The sequence below is a fragment of the Parus major genome, chromosome 24 (assembly GCF_001522545.3).
Source record: "Parus major isolate Abel chromosome 24, Parus_major1.1, whole genome shotgun sequence".
Lineage (NCBI taxonomy): Eukaryota > Metazoa > Chordata > Aves > Passeriformes > Paridae > Parus > Parus major.
The window spans coordinates 3,556,898-3,573,535 of record NC_031792.1 but is presented as its reverse complement, the minus strand read 5'-3'; the positions used below and the strand labels follow the sequence as shown (position 1 = coordinate 3,573,535).

At 51.9% G+C, this 16,638-nt stretch overlaps 1 protein-coding gene across 6 annotated transcripts in view; it reads right to left on the bottom strand.

The window, feature by feature from the left end:
• The window catches only part of B3GAT1 (beta-1,3-glucuronyltransferase 1), a 34,473-nt gene that overhangs the window by 3,979 nt on the left and 13,856 nt on the right, over nt 1–16,638 (bottom strand). The window contains exons 2-5 of one of the 6 annotated variants that reach the window (XM_015649751.3): nt 12,009–12,147; nt 11,724–11,870; nt 8,585–9,093; nt 5,113–5,409 (exon numbers count right to left, since the gene is read on the bottom strand). In XM_015649751.3, the coding sequence (XP_015505237.1) occupies nt 5,113–5,409; nt 8,585–9,093; nt 11,724–11,835 (918 nt within the window). In that variant the 5' untranslated portion in view covers nt 11,836–11,870; nt 12,009–12,147. The remainder of the gene's footprint in view (nt 1–5,112; nt 5,410–8,584; nt 9,094–11,723; nt 11,871–12,008; nt 12,148–16,638) is intronic. The other 5 variants (XM_015649752.3, XM_015649749.3, XM_015649750.3 and 2 more) reach the window with 5 other exon arrangements.

Below are 16,638 nucleotides of genomic sequence, written 5' to 3'. Positions count from 1 at the left end.
GCCAGGGAATCACATCCCTGCTTCCCCACAGTTCCTCAGCTGCTTCCTTAGCACCTCACCCCCTCGGCCTGGGGAGTCACTCGGAGGGGAAATGCAAATTCCTGATGTTTAGGTCACAGTTGTGAGGGAAGAGGCACCACCAGCTCTTCACATCACCATCCCTGCCTTTGCTTGGGGGAAATAGAACCTGAATTCTTCAGCACATCCCTGAAAATCCATTCCTGGGGAGCAGGCATCAGTCTGCCCCCTAACCTCAGCATCACTTCTCTTTTTTAACTTTTAAATCCTTTCCAGAGCCTAAAAAGCCACGAGAGTGTGACTGAGCAGGGAAGGACTCCCTGCTGCTGCAGTGCTGCCTCTGCTGCCTCAGAGCTGCTGGGGCAGGAGCTGCTTCCAGAATCCTCCCTTCTTCCCACCAGCTCTGGGCTGCACACAGCCTCTCACAACCCAGCATCACCCTATGGACCCCCCAAAATCCCCCTCCCCATCCCTTTGGAATTCTGGCCCCATACAGCCCCCCCTATTCTGTCCCAAGTATTAAAATCCCTCCCCAGATTGCTTAAAACTGAACTGAAGCTTCTCCTAAAAGCTTCCCTCGGTCTTGGCAGCAAAGTTCCACAGAGATCAGCATCTCTGGAGGAGAACTGAGGTAGCTGAGTATTTCAGGAGGGCTGTTACAGGAAATGGTTTCTCCTTGCTGTGCTCAGACGGTTCTGGAAGCTGCTTAAAATACTCAATTATACTCATTCTTCCCCCTGGAAGCGGGATTGCTGGGAGCAGCTTTTATCCTCTCAGAACAGGTTTCCTGCTTCCCCTCACCTGTGCCTGGCTGTTTCCCACCTCGTGGGGTTTCCCTCTGGTTGCCATGACAATCCCCTGCGCACCGAATCCTGCAAACCCCTTCCACCCAGCTGAAAAACCAGGCCACGTCCTGCTTCTAAAGGATGAACAAAGCACCTTTCAAACCCTCCTGCTTCAAGCAGAGCACCTTCCCCCCCCTCCCAAGGAGCTTGTTTGACCAAATTTGTCTCTGATGTGAGCAGTCACCTCCTGCGTGGAGCTCAAATCTCTGCTAATACTGAAGCAGTGGAGACCAACTGCTGGTTGGAGAAGGTCCAAAAATCCATTTCATCATCCCCCACAACCACTTCAGAGCCCGCCCATCAAAGTCACCTTTGATTCCAGCCCTGCTCTCCCCACGGCAGCGACGCTGCTGCAATTACTGCGCTGCTTGCCCGGGAAAAAGCAAAACCCAACAGCGCTCACGAGTGGCTCTCAGGGCTCTGCAGTGATGGTGAGAGGATAAACCAGGTGCTGGAGAAATCCTGTAGCCAATTCTCCTCTTCAGAGAGAGCTGGTGAGAGCCCTTTGTGCTCCTGGCACGGCACACTCAGCCCTGCTCGCGGCCCAGGCACTCGCTCACGCTTCAGCACGCTTGGCGAGCAGGGGACCACAGCTACACATCATCAGTGCTCTCCTTCAACTGGATCCCACCTCTGCACTCTTAAAACCAAATGCCAAAAAAGGCAGATTAAATGAGCTAAAATGGACCTATTTTCAGAGTTTGCAGCTTGCTAGAGCAGCTTTTACCATTTTTCATGCTGTGCTCTTTAATGTGGGAGGTAGATCACCATTTAGTACTGAAACATTTGCTTTTCCTTTCAGCCAGCACTTGTTTTTTTCAGCAAGCAGCGTGTTTGATACCTCAGAGAAGCTTTGGCTCTCTCACAAGAGACCAAACAGTGAGGGGGACCAAATATCTGACTTTTCCAGAGCAGTTGTTTCATACAGATCACCTGTGGGACTCCCCTTTTAAAATACTACTGCAAAACCCTTCCACTCATTTACAGCCCTGCCATTCGGAGTCACGGGACTCAAAACAGATCTAGGAGATCACAAGGCTTCATCTCCACAGCAGAACAATTCACTGTCTCCCAACAGGAGATTAAAAAGCAAACAGAAGTGTTTGACCTGCAGTGGGAGGGGATCACAGGGTTTCCAGCACAGAGACCCTCCCAGGAGGGATTCAGGAACTGATGTTTGAACTGGAAACTATGGAATGGGAAAAAAAAGAGACACGAGGCTGAAAGGGCAGCTCTGCTCCCCATTCTCCAGCCTGACAAGAAAATATTCCCCCAGCTGTGGCATTAATGGTGTCCATGGGCCCTGTCTCTGCTTTAGCTCTCCCTGGCTGAGCTCACTGCAGATTGTTCCCCTGGGTGTTCACAGAAAATGGGGAGCAGAATGTTCCCCCTTCCATCAGCCTCACAGGAATGCCAAATCCCAGACCTCCCTCCTGTGCCAAGGGATTGAAGAGAGGATGGTTTGATCTGGGGGCGTGGGGAAACAGCAGAACTCCAAACACAGAGAACCCTTCTTGCAAAGCTCTGTTTCCTTACAGCTCCAGCATAAACCAACCCTTCTCTCCTCATGAGGAGGGAAAACTTTCTCCTCAGCAATTAATACCAACTTTCTTTACTTTCTCCTTCATTCTGGCCAGTTCCCAGACCCAAGATAATAAGCAGGATATGTGATCTTTGGCCTACACTTCAGCTTTTTGCAGGAGTGTGTGTTTGTGGGCTGAATTCTGATCAATATTACCAGCAGTGCACACAGGGAAGGCAGCATTTTTGGAGAACAGATGTCTGTGCTTATCTTACACATTCCTCTGATCCCTCCTTAATGACTCTATCTAAGCACATCATAATTTTTAATGTAAATCTCCCTGCAAAGCAGGTGTGTGGTTATGTTTAACAGAAGCAAAGCATGACAAGTGCTGGGAGCACAGAGACAGAGGGGAGCCTGTGCTTTGGGGTCAGAGGACCCCAGACCACAGCTGCCTTTGGTCCTTCTCTGCTGCTGGGCCAGACTCTTCTCCTGGTAAAATGGGTGAGTAAAAGCAGAAATGGAGATTTCCAGGGAAATGGAGGCTGCTGGTGCCAGCTGAAGCAGAAAGGCAGAGCCCAACCTGCAAAGCTGCTCTCAGAGCCTGCCAGGAGCAGACAGCATTCAGCTCACAACAAGGACCCTTGTGAGCTCTCCCCAGCCCAGCCAAGAAAAGAAACTCAGTCTGCTTCCGATGCTGGCCAGCAATCCCTGCTGCTTCCTCCCCATGCCTGACCTGGGTCACAGCCCTGCCTGGCTCCAGCACCATTTGTTTCCTCCTGCCTGGAAACAACATTTTCCTTCCTCTCCTTGCTCCACGTGCTCCTCCAGGGCCGTCATTTCCCACCCCCAGCCCTTTAGCACAGCTTCCTTCCAACAGGTATTTATTTACAGCAGGGACAATGAACCAAAGACTGAGTTACTGGCCATGGAGTAAACACCCCTAATCTTCTGTGTACAGCATAAAAGCAGCCTGTCCATCTCTTCTGCCTGTTGGAAACACATTTATTTCCACACAGTGCCCAGGAACAGCGATCTAATTTTAATCCAATCTTTTTCCCCATTCTTGGGGGGCTGGTTGGGTTATTTGTCCCGGCCATGGACAGCCATAACCACAGAAATGTGGATTTAGAGAGGCACAGCAGGTATCAGATAAAACCCAGACTTGCTCCTGCCCCTTGGCTCCTCCTCCTTATTCCTGGATTCCTTATGTGAGCACTGCTGAACATTCAGATTCCTGTTTTTTTCCATGGCTTTGGAGCAGTGCACATGAAAATCAGGCAGAGGGTATCAGTCACATTTTCTTTTCTATCCCAAAAAGGATGGAGAACTGGATCCAGCACTGGGGCTGTTAGCCATAACAACTTATTTGCAATAAAAGAGCAATTCTGTTGGGGCAATTAAGCAATAAAGACTCTCTAAATCAGACTGGCTGATGTTTGTAGCAGCCAAAGGTGTGGGAGTGTTACACACTGATCTCAGAGGGACCCCCACCACACCTCCAGTGTTTAGGGGACCCACTCACAAAGCTTCAAATCCCTTGACAGCACCTCTGTGGCTGATGGGCTGTGATTGATGCCTGTCACTCTACCCAGCTTTGTCTCATGGTGTCTCCCACGCTTCCTGTCAGCCCAGACAGATTCATCTCTCATCTCAGACTGGGGAGTCTTTAGGAAGAGAACCATCAGTGGTTTCTGTGTTATTTAGCACACGGGGTCCTGCTCCCTGACCCAGCAATGTGCCCAGGCAGCATTGATCAGCTGACAGCAGTAAAATCCTCCCCAAATGGAGCTTCCTGGAAGCCTCCTGGAGCTCAGAGCAATATCCCAGGCACTAAAACATTTCTGTATTATCTCTGACACAGAAAGATCCAGGTTTTTGTGGGCACCTACAGCACAGATATTGCACAGATGTCAGGAGGGAGAACACAACTTGGCAGCAAGGCAGAGACTGTGAGCAGCCCTTCCCTGCAACCAGGGAAGGCTGTGACTGTTCCTCCTGGGGTACAGCTCACAGGGGCCCACAGAGCCAAACCTCAGCGTGCCACAGCACTCAACCCCCCAGTCAGGAATTCACATTAAATAACTGACATTTCACCCATGGAATTCCCTGCTCCAGGGGATCAGCAAGGCCACAGGAAAGCCCACCTTGAAAATAATATTTTTTAGGGGTAATGTAAGAAGGAAGAACAGTAACAGGGGAGAGAAGACTGTATTTCAAGGCTTATGCAACCACTAGCAGCCTGCAACTGAAAGAGATTTAGTGCATAATTCACACATTAGTGCATAATCCCCCATTGCCAGCTTCCATGACATGGGGGTGTGCTCCCTCCAAACACAGAGGAGCAGCCTGGAGGAGACTGAGGGGAGGCTCATAACCATCTGCAATTTCTTCATGAGGGGCAGTGGATGGACAGGCACTGATCCCTCTCTTGTCTGTTGAGGACTCAGGGAATGGCTGGAGTTCCAGGGCAGGCTCAGGTTGGATATCAGGACAAGGTTCTTCCCCAGAGGGTGCTGGCACTGCCCAGGCTCCCCAGGGAATGGGCACAGCCCCGAGGCTGCCAGAGCTCCAGGACAGCACTGCCAGGGATGCCCAGGCCGGGGTTGTCAGGGCAGGACATCCCTGGATGATTCTGGCGGATCACAGAACATTCTGTGCATGACAGAACAATGGGGAAAACAGGGGTTCCTTCCTCAGCACCCCCACACGAGGAGGAGATCATACCTTAGTGCAATTGGCAGCCTTGGGCTCGAGGTCGCTGAGGGTGACCAGCTCTCGGAGCAGGCTGCTCTCCTGGTAGCCGCCCTTGACCCCGCGCAGTTTGAAGTAGGCCTGCGAGCGCTGCAGGATGAGCCTGAGGTTGACAGCGAAGCCGGCCATGTCGATGGCGAAGGGGCGGTGTGGATCAAAGACGGTTTTCCAGCCGTACACCTTCCCCGCCGCGTTCACCTTGGGCGACTCGTAGCGCAGGCCGCCCACGAAGGCCACGGGCCACACCGACACCTTCCTGGTGCTGCGCATCTGGGGGCGAGCACACACAGGGATAGCTGAGCCCACACCAGCTCTCCTTTGCTGGTAGCTAAGTTTTTAGCTAGCTGAGGCAGAGAAGTTCCCTGGATTGTTTGTTTTGGGGTTTTTTTTTTCCTTTTTTCTTGGATCTGTTCAAACCCAGCCAAACCCCGGGAGCTCACGGCTGTGGCCTACCAGGGCCTGGGCCTCGACACTTTCCACCACCAGAGGGGTTGATAAGAGCCTGAGCGAGCCAAGCTACACCCCATGAAAAGGACTTTTCTGGATTTCCCATCTCTGCAAACAGTGAGAGGTTTTATTGTTTAATATTATTCAATTTCTGTTAATAAACAGTTTTCTCCACTTTTCTCCAAGAAAATCTTCTTCCCGAACCACTTAGGGGAGGGGGTGCTTGAATTTGCTTTCTGGAGGGACCCCATTCAAAGGTTCTCTCCCAAATTTGCCCTAAACCAGGACAAATGCAGTTATTGGCACTGTTTATACAGTTATTGGGACCAGCAGCCCCCAGCACAAACACCCCACCTGACACCTTCAGATTTTAGCTTGTATACTTTTCAAATTCTGCTCTGGTGTGATTCCTCAGAGGCTCCTGGAGCAGGGGCTGGCCAGAGTTAAAGGAATAAAGCAGGGATTTATTAAAAGCCCTTCCAAGGATCACCTTGGGCACTGCAAGAGCCCGGCCCTGGCTCCACCCAAGATGGGCCCCGGCTCAGGAGTTTCACACTTGGATCAGTTCTGCTCCATTTCCATCTCGGGGTGAATTGTGCAATTGCAGCTGCAGGTGATGCAGTCCCATCCTCCCAGATTGCTCTCCTCAATTCCCTGCTGCTTGTGCTTTTTGGGGCTGGAGCTGCAGCGCTGCCCTTGCTTGTGGGGCTGGGGAAGGATTGTTGTGTGTGCCTGAGCTGGGAGGAGAACTCGCTGACACTTTGTGTGGAGTTCAGAGTTAGGTACCAGTGCAGAGCCTGCAAAATGGGAAAGCTAAAACTGAAGGCATCAGGTGTATAGCTCTGAACTCCATATGGAGTGTGGGCTGCTGTCTTCACATCCTGGTCAGAAAAAGCAATTCCTCTAGGCCTGAAACTCAAGGGCACCTCACTGTCTCAGTATAAACAAAAAGTGAGATTGGGGGGGGGGAAACTGGGGGTAAATAACTTAATTGCCTAAAGTTGTAATGGGAGAATTAACCCCTGATATGTAAATGGACCAAATTTATATCTGTACAAAGAACTCATGATCATCGTCTATTTTGGATGTAGCCCCCTGGGGAGGCTTCATCTGCCCTTAATGTACCTGAAGGTAGAGGTCTCTTCCAGCCTGGTGACTCTGTGATTTGAGCTGCAGTCTCAGGCTATGGAAAGCTAAGGGCATCTCCCAGAGTGAGGCACTGCAGCTCCCAGCCTGGGAAGCACAGCCTCTCCAGACATTCCCAGCAGGCAGGACAGTCCTGTCTCACTGTGGAACGTGCCTCTGCTCCCCGTGGTCACCAGAAAAGGATGGGAGCCACCAGGGACCCCTTTGGCCACCTGCACTTGCCAAGGCAGATGCTTTGAATGCCACTCACCCCCAGCACCCTGCCCTGCTCCCTGGCAGGCTCAGCCTCCCATTCCGCTCTCAGCTCACTCTCCTAGATCAGGGATCTCCCAGAGCTAATCTCATCACTGCTAATTACTGCAAACGAGTGCAGAAGAGCTCTGGCACTTGCCCTTCCGCATTATACAGCTGCTAACGGCAGCCCCTGTCCACAGGGAACAATAATGTGTGTCTCCTGCATTTCACAGCACATTTCCTTGGCTCGGTGACCTTAACTGCACAGACATATCTGAGAGGAGAAGCCTCTACGAGCACAGCACACGAGTGAATGAAGGAGCCCTTTCTGCTTTATTCATGTGAGGAGTCTGTCTCAAGATGCCGCCAGAGCCAGCCTCAAAGGGGACGGGGAAGAAAGAAATTCAGTCTGAATTCACTTTCAGCTTTCAAAGCATGTGTATTCCTGTGGCTGTGCAAGCTAAAGTGAGAGCCATTGGGGAAGGGAAAGAGGCATGTATGAGGAAATAAATAGGAGATCCCTGCTATGAAAACTGGCAGCTGGTGGGGAAGGAAGCAATCCTCCTTTCTTGTCCCTTGCTGCAGGAATTTGGTGTCAAGAGACCAAGGGAACAAGTGAATTCTGAGCTGGGAGCCAGGTGAGGTACCTGGCAGTGTAAGACCATTCAAACCTGCAGACAGGAGCTCATTTAGAGCCCCAGCTGGACTGGAACAGACAGCAAAGGTGGGAAACCCCAAGGAAAAGCTTCCCCTCCTCAAGCCCAGACTGTCAGGACATGCTGAAATTCAGCCCTGGAGCTGCCACCTTCCAGGGGGAGATGTCAGCCCCTCTGCCTGCTGAGAGATGCCTGGGACACATCCATGCCCGAGTGCTGGAACAGGAATTGCTCCAGGGGGAAAGGCTGCACATCTCCTGGCACTGAGACATCCCTCGCCCAGGCAATGCATGGAGGGCTCGGCTCTTCCAGGAGGGGAAGCAAAATCTCTGACAAACTCCTGCTCCTCGAGACAAGCACAGAGAACATCTCTGAACAAGATGTCCTGGAAAGGCTGTGGCTGTGCTGACACAGCTCAGGGGTGGCTGCTGCCTCAGCCAGGGCCTGACAGCTACAGAATTTAACCCTGGGATGGGAGCAGGCAAAGGCAAACAGCAGGGAAGGAAAAGGATCCCTCAAATAAAAGGACACACAGACAGCCAAGTGGTGGAGGAGGAAGGCGGATAACATCAGATCAGCTGGAAATCTCCAGGACAAGGCGAGGAAGGAGGATGGCTGAGGTTTCTTTGCACGATGGACAGCAGGGGATGTTCCAACCCTAACAAGGCTCCCCACAGGGGAAAGCATCTCCTCATTAGCTCCCTTTCCATGGAAGCTGCCTCCTGATCACACACCACAGATAAGCCGGGGTTCCCATTGCTTCCCACGGGAGGCTCTGGCTCTGGAAGCACACAGGGTAATGGAGCTCCCGAGAAAACCAGAGCACAGCTACAGTGACTACAGCCAAAACTCATCCAGAGCCCAGGAGAGGACATGCCCAGCATCTCCTCAGCTCACTCACAGCATCTCTCACCCCCTCCCCAGGTTAATCAGCCCCACTCATCCCCCCAGCAGGCTCTTACCTCCTCGAAGAGCTCCAGGCTGTAGGTGTTATCATCATCAGCAAAGTAAACAATCCCGGGCTGGCTGTTGTTTTTGTTAAAGGTCTCTCTCAGCCACCTGAGGGCCAGGTTCCTCTGCATGGTGCCTCGGGGGATGCGGGGGTCCCTCATGTCCCCCCGCAGTTTGTAGTTGCGGGGTGTCTCCACGTTGAGGTGGGTGTAGTTGAGCCCCGTGTCCCGCAGCAGGCGGGTGATGAGCGGCGTGCGGCGCTGGGAATCCTCCACCAGGATCCAGTGCAGGTTGGGGACGTGCAGGAGGGTGTTGGCCAGCCTGGTCAGCTCTGCCTTCTGCACCGGCCGGCTGTAGGTGGGGGTGACCACGTGGATGGTGGGCAGCGTGTCTGACCACGGGGGTGGGCGCGTGTAAACGTACTCTGTCCTCACCACCTCCACTATGTCCCGGTCCGACAGGCAGTATTCCTTGGAGTCCAAGCCTGCAGCGAGATCACGCTGGGAGTCACCACCATCATCTGGGCAAGGGCATGGAGAGAAGAGAAAGCCGCATGGACTCGGGCGTCCGGGGCTGCGGCCACCAGCGGGTCACCCTCGTGGGTGCCAGCAGAGGAAACAGGCTCGGGTGGAGGCTTTCATAGATAAGGGCACGGATAAATAAAGGCATCAGGGACAAACACACGTGAGAAAAGGAGATTCTGCTGCTAGAAAACCAGCACCAAAAAAAATAAAAGGTCTGAGAGCCCGGGACAACTGGGCTGAGCGCTCGCAACAAGCAGCTTCAAAAAGCACCCAGAAGAGACAGGATTGTAGAGCAAGATAAAGAAAATAGCCACGTGGAGTGATGATCCATCATCCCTGAAGAGCTCCAGTGCACCACGCTCAGTGGGACAGGGCTCACAGATCTGCACTCAGGAGCTGGAACAGCTGGACTGGGAGGCAGGAAAAACCTGGTGGAAAACACCAGGCCAACGAAGATCCCCTACAGCACAGTCTGGGCAGTGCCCCACTGCTCTCTGACAGGCACAGAGATGTGGGGAAAGACACACGTTAAATCCAGAAATGGAGAGTGGAATTAAAGGCTGTAACTGCAGGTTTTTTCCTGCACAGACTTTCCCCTGCCTCAAAAAGGCCCCTCCAGCCTCTGAACATAACAGTCCCCTCAGGGCTGCAGATGAGCAATGAACAGCCTGAAGATAGGATACTCTGATCCAAACATAAAACCCCTGCAAATCACAATCAGCTCGAGGAAAACCAGTGTTGACACCCCTGCCACTTTTCCAGGGTGTCACTTCCATGTTTTGCACTGCAGAGCAGTGGGAACATCACAGTCTGCAGAGATGAAGTGGGACCCCCACTCAGGATGTAAGGCTGCCTCTCCAGTGGGCACAGAACGTTTTGAGCCATAGATTCTTCACAATCAGGTAACTACCAGGAACTTGAGATGAGAAAGAACAGGAACAGAGAGCCATTAGGTCTGATCCAGCAGGGGACTACCCATGGCTTTTTCATAGCGTGTCATTCTTCCAACAGCACAGACTTTGATACCTGAACCAAATGAAGGCTTTGTACTGCATGGCATTGACAGGGGCAGGGTGGATATTTGGGGGAGGGAACAGGGTACATGTTGTTATCACACCCTAAGTACTGCAAAGCACCTCAGCATCACACAGCAGAGCTCTCTGAGAGCAGAGAACGCTGGAATCAATTCAGAAATAAATCTGCAAAATGCATTGGACACAGACAAGAATGTAATTATCCAGGATGGTGCCTGAGACAGTTTGCAAAGCCCTGCAGGTCAAAGGCTCAGCTGTGAGCCCTGGCACGGGGAAGTGCTGCTGTTCTGGGCATCTCCAGGTGCACATCTCTCTCAGCACCTGTGAGCACAGCATCTCAGAGATGCTTCACAAGAACAAAAAGATTCCTCTCAAGAGCTTTCAGGTCCATCTCTACCACCACTCACTTTCCACTGGGGGCTCTGAGGAGCAGAAAAGTGTCTCATCAAGGTCACTGGTGAATTCTTGACCGAGCCATTGGAGCAGTCTCTGTGCTGTAACTGCAGAGGCCATCCACAGAAAGCAGATTTTAGGGCAGTGATAGACCTGCTGTACATACAGCAGTGTGTTTTTAGTCATCTTTGAAGTCCACTTTTAGAGCCTGGTAGATCCCTTTTCCTCTGAAACACTGTCCACCTTCCAGAAGGGATCAGAGTAATTTCTCCCTGCCCAGAGCCTCAGAGGTGGCTGTCAAGAGAAAGGGAAAACTGAACTTCCTGGGACTCAAACTGCACATCAGTGTCCAGCAAAGGGATAAGCAGCTGTGGAGGATGGAGACAAACACTGAGAGGGGAGAGAATCCCTCAGGAAAAGGGACCAGAGAGGATGAAAGTGTCCTGAAAATGATCCGGCCTTCTTCCCCCAGACCAGCCTGCCCACAGCAGAAGGGCAGAAACAAGAAGAAAGGTGGCAGAAGTCAGAGTGTAGTTTTCCAGCCCACAAGAGCCCTCATAGCCCTTAGATATTGCTGCTGTGCCAAGAGCAGGACCAAACTGGGATGCTTCTGGCTAAAAGGGTTCCCTCAGAACTTCCTGGCTTGGACCAGGGCTGTGTTTACTGCAGTGTGTGGCAGGCAGTGTGGAATCGATTTCTCAGTGCACTTTAACTCCCCCAGGCAGGTGAGATCTGGCTCTTGCCTTCTCCTTCAAGAGCAAGAACACTGCTTTTCTGCTTTGCTTAAAAAGTGCTCTCAGCCTCCCGTCTCCCAGAGCAGCTGCCTCGAGTGGCAGCTTTGTTTCCTCTGCTCTCTCTCTTGCAGCTTTCCCGCAGGAATAACTGTGTGTGCAGAGCGCTGCCAAGGCCAGCAGGGAGGGAATCCTCTCTCAGGGAACAAAGAGAAGCAGCACTCTGCATTTAGGCCATGAAGAGCTCTCCAAGTGCAGCAAGCACATCCCATGGCGTGGAGTTTGATGCCTCTGAAGAGCCCCTACGAGCACTGGGCTGTTCCTACAGCAGAGGTGGGGAGGCTCCTGCATGGGCATGGTCTGGGAGCTGGGATGAGCATGGCTGCCATGGAGAAATGAAATGAGAGAGGAGATGAGGACGAAGGGGGGATGCACGGACTTGGCATGGGCTGGTTTGGTTTCTCTCACCCTTGTGCACTGCAAGCAGTGGAGCAATGGTGCTCTGGTGCCAGACGGTGATTAGTAGTGTCCAGGGCAGAACTATCAGCACGATAGCCAGGATGTCTCGTCTCTTCGGCATCTCCAAGACTGACTGGGCCCACAGCTCCTCATTACCTGACAGTGAAAACCCCAGAGACAGAACAGCAGAGCACATGGAGAACAGAAATAAATGGGCAGGAAGGAGCAAGGACAGAGAGAGAGAACGCGAGAGAGGGAGAGAGCAGCCAAGGCGACACGACTCGTGGGTCTTACCAGTGCTTACAACCCACCCATTGCAGAAGCAGGTTTGGAGGGGCCTCGGCTGCTGAGCCCAGGAGCAGGAGAACACTTCTGCAGGGCACTGCTGGAGCTGCCAGCAGGAGGAACCTCAGGGACTCATGTGGAATGAAACCTGCAACACAGAGCAAAGGCCAGTAGGCAGAGAAAGTGCCAGAGTTCTCCTGGAGAAGAACAAACCCCACTGAGGCAGTGAGCAGCAGCAGTGCTGGGAGGTGCCTGCTGGGTACACAGTGCTTTCCCTTTGCATTCCCTTGTCAAGCAAGTCTCTCTTGTCAGCCTTGGGAAAGCTGCTCAGTGCTGTCTGAGCCATCCCAGTGGAACAGAGCCTTCCTCTCAAGCCAGCCAAGCCCACGGGAGGAGCAGAGACTCCACAACCACACCACGGCAGCCTGACATATCAGCACATGCTGTGACCCCCCAGATCCTCTCTCTTGGCCAGGCAGAGCCCTGGGGTGGCTGCACTTCTGCTCCTGGGGCAGAGAAACGTGATCTCATATTTTTCCTGATGCCTTAGGATTTCAGCTTTTCTATTTTTCATACATTTGTAATCCTGTAATTTGTAATCCTTCAGTGTGGAACTCCGAACTCCACACACACTGGGAGCTGCTGCTTCCCCACTTTGGGCAGACACAACAATTCCTCTCCAGGCCTGGCAATCAAGGACACCTCACTGCCTCAGGCCCCAGAGATGGAAACGAAAGGGAGTTGGGGGCAGCAAACTTGGGGGAAATTCTTTCATTCCCTGCAGCTGGAATTGGGAGATGAACCCCAATGTGCAAATGGACCAAACTTATAAAAGTGTGAAACCTGTGAGCCATTTTTGGGTGCAGCCCCTGGGGGGCTTTGTCTGCCCTAAATGCACCTGAAGCCCTTCAATAAATAGAACTGCTTTTTATTCTCTGAATTTTGCCTGGCCTCTGTTTTTTGGTGGCCCCAGAAAAAGGCATCATTCCCATCAGTATTCCCTCAGCTCAGCCCATCCTGCAGGCAGCTCCAGCACAGCCAGTTTTAGCTCAGGCTTCCAGCAGCCTGCTCAGGTTGGTTCCCTCTCAGAGGTGCTGTGCCTGGAGTATATTAAAGTGCCACAATGGCTTAGTTTGATGCAACACGAGCACATACAAGATTTAAGCAGACTGTATTTCATGCCGGCGCCTCGGCGAGCAAAGCGCAGCACTTAGCGGGGCTGCCACGCGCGGTGGGCAGTTTGCAAACACGGGTAGCAGTTTAGTGCTGCTGCTCCCATGTGGGGCAGAGCATTAGAGGCTGCTAAAAGGGCTGCAGTGCAGGCAGGCTGAGCCCAGGGATACTGCAGAGGAGCAGGATGCTCTGGGAAAAGTGCTGCTCTGCTGCTGACAGTGATCTGGGAGTTATCAGGTCCCTTCCTTAAATCCCCTCGGTGCCACGCTACTTGTGCAGGTATTTTCCCAGAGCTTTTTCTTGATTGTGTGGAGAAGTCCGGGTTCAGATCCCTGATTAGCCCAAATTGGATTGATCTGAGTTTCCCTTGGCCGCTGTACAGCCAGCCCCCAGCACTGAGCCCACTTGGAGTGAAATAGCTCCAACAACTGACAGGTTTTTCCTCTCAGGGAATCTTGCAATCAAGCAATATTCAAGTGGCTGGACAGAACCTGGTTCTTCCAAATTAGCACTTCAATCACAAAGACATTAATTTACCAGGGAAAACAAGAGGGAAAGAGGTTGTAGGTTGGGCTTTGTCCTTAAAAGTGTCATGTAAATGTCCCTCAACTCAAGTTTCAGTGAATAATTTTTTTTCTATGCATACAAAACTCAAACCCATAGGAAAATTTCCAGCCAACTCTAGCAAATAGCCAGTTCTCCAGTCAGAGCTCCCTCATTTATTTTCAGAATTGATGAAAGCAGCCTCATTCAGACAAAATAAACCAGGAAGGAAAAGGATGAATTATTCCAGCAAGCATCAGCCTTCTGCTGAGTCCCTGTCCAGCTCCTGGAGCCAGAGAATTCCCGCTGGCCTTGATCTGCCAATGCACAGTGCCCTGAGGAAAGAGCATCTGGCCTCATCCCTGCTGTCCCTGTGGTTGCTGACTGTGCCTGAACACAGGACAAGGAGTGTTGGCATCCTTGGAATCCTCTGACAAAGCTGGAACAGGTCCCCTGAGCATCCCTGCAGGGCAGGGCCAGATGGGGCAGCTGGAAAGGCTGAACACCCGGTACAGTGCCTTCCCCAGAAATGCACCAGGGAAAGGATTCTGCTGCTGGAGAGGGGCTGGGAGGAAAGAGCAGCTAAAAAAGTCACCCAGAGCCCATTCTCAGCCCCACAAGCTGCCACAGTGGGCTGGCATCACCAAATGTTTGTCACGGGTAGCTTCCTCCAACACAGCCCCTACCTTAAATCTGCCTTTTCCCTGCCTCCTGCCCATCCAGGCTCAATTCAGCCTCTTCCCATGGGACAGGCTGAGCTTGCCATGATGGAAAATGGGCTGCTTTGTGCTGGGGTGCTGCTCTGCTTTCCAACCCCTCAGCACCAGTGAGAACGAGCAGGCTCCAATGAGTGTGCATTGCTCTGTCCCCAGCGTCGATTCCCTTCCATTTGCTCCGGAGCATTCAGCAGCTTCCTGGTCACTCAGCTGTCACCATGGGCTGCCCAGGGCCCACTCGTGGCCCAGCAGGGAGAGCTGCCAGGCACAGGGAATGCTCCAGTGCTCCCTTCCCTGTTCCCCCAGAGCTGGCTGAGCTCCCTTTGCACCATCGGCACTCCTGGGCTGCAGATGCCACTCAGACGTGGCTGAGGTAATGTCCCCAAAGGGCCACGAGGCCAGGCTGGGTCCCAGATGGTGATGGGGGGCTGGCAGGGACATGGAGCCAGAGCCTGACCCCAGTTCTGGCCACACTGCACCCTGAGCTGCCCAACAACATCCAGGGAGCACCACAGGCTCTGCTCTGCAGCATCTCCTCACTGCTGATTCCTGAAGGGATTTGCTTTTATTGATGATCCTGGCGGAAGGACGTGGTAAGAATTCCTCTGGGGCAGCTGTGAGCACTGTGAAATCTCCATCCAGAGCTTTTCAAGCTTCCCTCTCAACACCCTGATGCCACTGAGGGCCTCGGTGTGAGGTGACGTGGGCTCTCAGTGTCACAAAGCCACGCTCCCCATCTCATCACGTGCCAAAGCTGCCAAAGGTGAAATCCATTTCCTCCTGTGAGCAGCATCAGCCAGGAATTGAATGGAAGCCTGTGATTTTACACTGCTGCTGAGAGGAGTCACAGCTCTGCAGCCCGAGACAGAGGGCTTCCCTAAATCCCAAAATTCCCTTGTTGCCAAAGCCAGGCGATGATTTTTGTTGCTGTTTGAGGCACGACACAAAAATTGGTCAGGGAGAAATGATGCTCCTCTTCAAGGCATTCACTGTACCCCTTCCCCATCTACACCACTCTCCTTTTCTCACTGAAATTGTTCAAAACAAAACCTGCTTCCTTCAGATTGTCACATTTAAACTTCTCCTATCTCCTCTTCCCCAGGGAAATGAAGGAGGAACAAATTCAAACATCAATTAAAACAAGCAAACTCTATTTTCCACTACAGAAAGTATGAAAGTATCTTGCCTTTTTTTTTTTTTTTCCACTTTTGAAAAGTGAGGTGAAAGCCACAAATCACTGGCTCAAATGTGAGTGATTTTGGGGTTAAAGTACTCCTAAAAGAAAGGAGTTTTGCATGGTTTTGGGAAGAATCGGGTGCCACACGATGAAAGAGATCCCCATCCTCCGGCAGAGGGCAATGGTGTCGAGGAATGACAATATGGAAAGGGCACTGATCTAATAAAAAAGCTTTAATAAATCCTGGAGCCACGTGTTAGTAACATGCTGGATTATTAAACAGTGAAGGTTCTTTTTTTAAATCAAGTTAATTGGCATCAGCTCTGACACTTGCCATAGGAAGGAGTGATTTGATCTGCAACCTTTATAGTCATTTTTACCTTCATTCCTCCTCAGGGGCTGCTCAGCCCCAGTGTCATTAATCCTTGGTTTGCCCACACTGAAGAGAAGTGATTTAGAAAATGTTAAACTAAAGAACGGCTTGATTTGAATTTGTACCTATACATCTTACTGGAGTAAAAACATTGTCTTGATGTGAAAAAAACACACCCAAAACAATCCCCAAACAAACACAGCAAAGGCTTTGTTGTGCTCCAAACAAGCCGGGAAATAACAAACAAAGGCTGCCAAAACCTGCAACAAAAGCTTTGCAAAGAGCACAAACACTCACACTTCAGGATATTCTCACCAAAGGCTTTTCCCTCCCAAAATCTAAACACAAACCTTTCACTTTTGGAACAGCAGCTGGGTCTGATCCCTGCTGAAAAGTGATGCTGGAGTGGCACAAGACAGAGTTGGTGCCTCTGCTCTGCCCCACCTCAACCCACAAGCCCAAAATTCCCTTCTGGATTCAGAATTCAGGCTCAGGCAGGCGTCTGGCACAGAAATCAGAGCCAGGGATGGGAGTGCAGGGATGTCCTGCCTGCTTCCCAGAGGGGAAACTGAGGCACAGGGTGGTCACAGCACAGCAGACCCTGGGAACAAGGCAGGATCAGGACAAGGGGCCAGGCTGGATGGGGCTGGGAACAGC